The sequence below is a fragment of the Parasteatoda tepidariorum genome, chromosome 9 (genome assembly GCF_982258835.1).
Source record: "Parasteatoda tepidariorum strain Cologne lab strain chromosome 9, Ptep-v5.0, whole genome shotgun sequence".
In the NCBI taxonomy this organism is placed as follows: domain Eukaryota; kingdom Metazoa; phylum Arthropoda; class Arachnida; order Araneae; family Theridiidae; genus Parasteatoda; species Parasteatoda tepidariorum.
Window position 1 is genome coordinate 17,416,400 of NC_141763.1, and position 4,410 is coordinate 17,420,809.

A 4,410-nucleotide genomic window follows, 5' to 3' on the forward strand; every position below is an offset into this window, starting at 1 on the left:
AATTGAAATGGCTGGCGAAGAATGCTTGGGTGATGTGAGGGAATTACTTTGGTTATGTTGAATGGTAAGTGAATTGCTTTGGTTATTATTTAAAGAAGGAATGGATTCAGAGTTGGCCCGAGTTGAATCGTTGTTGTCCATATAAACAATACCACGTTGCATGGTGCCTATTTTTGAATATGTTACAATTTGAGAATAGGGTATGGGATTAAAAGTATCGTTAAAAAAAAAAAAAAAAACAAATATTTTTTTTTTCAATTCTTATATAAGATAAAAGTTTTACAGTAAGACAATAAAATCTTTATTATTTGTACTAATCTGATAAAATTCTAATCAGAACATTTTAAAGTTCTGATTAGAGACTTTTTACTAAAAGTTTGTGTCAGTCAAAGTCCTTAGAAAAAAAAAAACAAGAGTGAGTGAAAATGCATATTTTTGTAAAAACCCTGACTGGAAAAACAATAACTCTTGAAGTAGAGTCGTCTGACACCATCAATATTGTGAAACAAAAAATTCAAGATGAAGAAGGAATTCCTCCAGATCAACAAAGGCTGATATTTGCGGGTAAGCAGTTGGATGACAATCGCACTCTATCAGATTATGACATTCAAAAAGAGTCAACGCTTCACATGGTGCTTCGTTTGAGAGGCCGATAGTAAAATGAAAACAATATACTTGGAATTAAATAAACTTTATTTAAATAACATGAAAATGTTGTGTAGTAAATAACATGTTTAAGTAATAAAGATTATGTTTAAAGAACTTGTTTTTTGTTGTTTGAAATATTATAAAGAAAAATGTTTTTTATCAATGCAAATGTTTGAGACTATCTGAAAAAACATTGAGAACGATTTAATAGAGTCATATGAATTGAGTACAAGTTTGGTGAACGATCACGTAAATGTTTTCCTCAACAGTTCGTGTTTTTTAGATTTTTTATTAAAAATTTATAAAATTCAAAGTTATACTGAGTTTAGAAATCAGAAAAGTTTTTTTTTAACGGAAACTTATTAAAAATCAAATATGATGAATTGGAAAAAGAATGTAAAACTTTAAAATCTTATCACGAAAATTTAAAATCTAAATTTTGAAACTTTAAAATCTAAACACGAATTTTTAAAATCTTACACGAAACTTTAAAATCTGATAACGAATTTTCAAAATCTTATAGTTGCAAAACTTTAACATCTGATCGCAAAATTTTGAAATCTTAACATAAAACTTTGAAATCTGATCACACATCTGATTGCGAAACTATTAAAATTAAATACGAAAATTTAAAATTTATGCATGACACTTTGAAAATTGAACACGAAACCTTAAAATCTAAACATAAAAATTTAAAATCTAAATTCGACACTTTAAAATCTGATTACGACACTTTACTTTAAAATTTGATAACGAAATTTTAAAATTTAAACACGAAAATTTAATTGCAAATCGAAAACTTAAACTATTTAAAAGCGAAACGAATCAAGAAAACTATTATCTCGAACAATTGGTCCAAACGGAAAAAACTTACACAAATGAAATTGAATGGATAAAGAATCAAAACCAAGATTTACGCGATAAGCTCGAACAATGTCAAGAAAAGATGACACTGTTTCAAAAAGAATTTCCGTCCGTACCACACTATAAACCATCAAAGACTGAATTTGACAATGAACAATTGCGTTACGAAATAACTCAAGTTCAAAATAAACTCGATGTGGAAGTCAAAAGTAATGAAAAGTTATTAAACCATATTAAATCTTTACGAGAGGAAAAGAAAAAAATTTAAACTCAACTGGAAGAAACACACAGAAAACATGAAAAAACAGTGTATACTACAAAACAATTTATTACTGGATGAAAAAAAGAAGCGATTCCAGAGCGAAAATGAAACCATTCGCGTGTTGGAGGAACAAGTCATTGACTGCAAAAGGATGATTTATAAACTCAACAATTAACTCTTACAGGAACACGACGCGCTTGTCCAACTTCAAAAGCGTTACGATCACGACATGGAGGAAGAACGAAAAAGGAACGCGAATTTACTCGAGGAAAAATTTCACGACAATGACGTCGAAATGGAAGAGGTGAAACCAAAAACCGACAATTATTTCCGAGAGTACCTCGAATTGTTGGCCACGCACAATACCTTAAAAAGACACTATCAACTGTTAAAGAAATAATGCGAAACGAATATAAAAGCAGTACAAATGGAATTTGATATTTACAAAAATAGTTCCGAAGCAAGAAAATCTATGCAAGAGTTAACACTTTACACAGACTACTTGAATCTCCATCGCGAACACACTATTTTGAGAATAAGATTTAACGAGTCTGCTCTGTTTGAGCAAAAGGAAGTAGGCCAAATCAAGAACGAATACGAAGAACTCAAAGAAGATTACCTTAAACTCAGTGACCAATACCAGAATTGCATTGAGCAATCGAAAAATCAAATTATTGAGAAAGAAAAAGATATTGATGCATTTAAGCAAGAATTTGCAGCATACAAAATTAAACAGGAAGAGGTTCAACGAGAAAAACTAAAATATCAAAGTGAAGCATGCAAATTGGCGGATGTTGTCAAAAGAGCTATAGAACAACAGTACAAAGGACAGAGAAAGAGAAAAATTTCTGAAGGGAGTGAAGAACTTGAATTTAAACGACCTCACGTGGAAAGCTTGGTAAAAGAAGAGAACAACACGGAAATCTTGGTAAAAGAAGAGGGCAACACGGAAATAAAAGAAAAAGAAGAGGACAACGTGGAAAGCTTGGTAAAAGAAGAGGGCGATATGGAAGAAGAATATTTTTATGGTAACATCAAAAATAGTAATACACAATACGAAAATACGCAGTTGATTTATTTGTGTAAATGCTTATACATAAAATATTTCGAATTGTATTATAAACATATGTCGCAAAAATATATGAATGACGAAGAGTATGCTGCAGAGATAAAAAAATGATATCATTCGATTAAAAGAATTTGTAGAAGATTTGAAAAACCGGCAAAATCTTGGGAAATTGACACAATTGTTAATCAGTTATATTACAATTGAAATAGATACCTTTTTAGGTGAAAATATTGAAAAAAGTGAACATTTGAATCTGTCCTTGGAATGTCTTTTAAACTGTATGAAAAACACCAGAGACTATTATAATTTACAGACAAAACAGTAATTATTATTGTACAAAAGACAAAACGGTAATTATTATTGTGCAAAATTTTATTACAAATATTATTATAAAAAGTTGTCTATAAACTGTTCAAAACTCATCACATCCAACTTGTGTTTGAAAATAATAGAACCTACTATTTTAGCATTGGGGTAAAATAAACAACAACGCATTGCAATTTTAAAAGTATTTTTTTAAACTGAAAAAATTTAAACTTTCTCTTTAAGAAAAACTGTAAATCTTGTTCCAAATGAAAATATTTTGTATGTGGAATGATCAAAATGAATTGAACATACTTCACAAAGCTGTCAAATGCATGAGCAATTCTCCATCTTTTAAAATGACGCATCGTTTTTCAAACAAATTAAGAATGGTTTCCATTAAAAGTGAAAAAACGTACAACTATTGCTTGAATAATTATCGAAAATGGTGTAAACTGAACTACGCTTGCGAAAAACACAGCTTGTATCACTATAAAAAATTTTTAATTAGTTATAACAAATCGGCCAGCTACATTAAAAACAGTATCAACACTATTTCGAAGCTGGTGAAAATACCTACTCTAAAGAAAAAATCGGATGAAAAAGTAAAAATGACTCTGCAGGAATTTTTTTTTCTTAAGATAGAATTTTAGATAGCTATTTTTTTTTTCTTCAGAAAATTTCTTAGAAAATTTCTGAATTCTAGTTCAGGTTTTCGGACTTTTGAAGATTTCTGAATCTGCGGCACAACAGGTAAGAAATTTATTTGAAAAAGTTAGCTATTTAGAAAATCAAACAAAATGATTAAAAGTCAGTGTTATTCAAGACATTTTTTTCCAGCTTACTTTCCGCTCTCTGTTATGTCTAAACTACAAAAAGAGCTGGAACGGTGTTTGCAAGAATTGAAGATCATCAGCGATGTGGTTTATTTTCTCAGCTTGTTAATTAACTGTAAAAAGTTTCTCAAATCAGAACGTGCCAATACCTCACTAAGGTAGAAATTTTTTTTCGTAATCTAAAAAGGACTTTGGATAATCTAACAGGCCGATTGGATAAGAATGCTACAGGAGATAAACTTTTGAATTCATTACAATTTTCTGATCTAAATATACAGCCTTTTATTGAAGCTTTATCAAGTTTATATCAGTTACACCAGTTTAAAAGTGGTGATTTGAGAACAGCTGAATGAAATTATAAAAAAAAACAGAAAACATTGTAACTGGAATGCCTAAATACTGTACAGGGTGTTCCAAAATTATCTTTA

At 29.6% G+C, this 4,410-nt stretch overlaps 1 protein-coding gene across 1 annotated transcript; it reads left to right on the forward strand.

Moving 5' to 3' along the window:
• Window positions 1-425: 425 nt before the first annotated feature.
• Window positions 426-2,619, forward strand: LOC147803356 (uncharacterized). Its single transcript, XM_087150965.1, has one exon. The coding sequence runs from the start codon at window positions 426-428 to the stop codon at window positions 654-656; it is 231 nt and encodes a 76-aa protein (XP_087007091.1). The 3' UTR covers window positions 657-2,619.
• The last annotated feature ends 1,791 nt before the right edge of the window (window positions 2,620-4,410 follow it).

Bases quoted from the DNA above. Each gene is read 5' to 3' on its own strand.
- LOC147803356 (XM_087150965.1), top strand. From the start codon at position 426: ATGCATATTTTTGTAAAAACCCTGACTGGAAAAACAATAACTCTTGAA.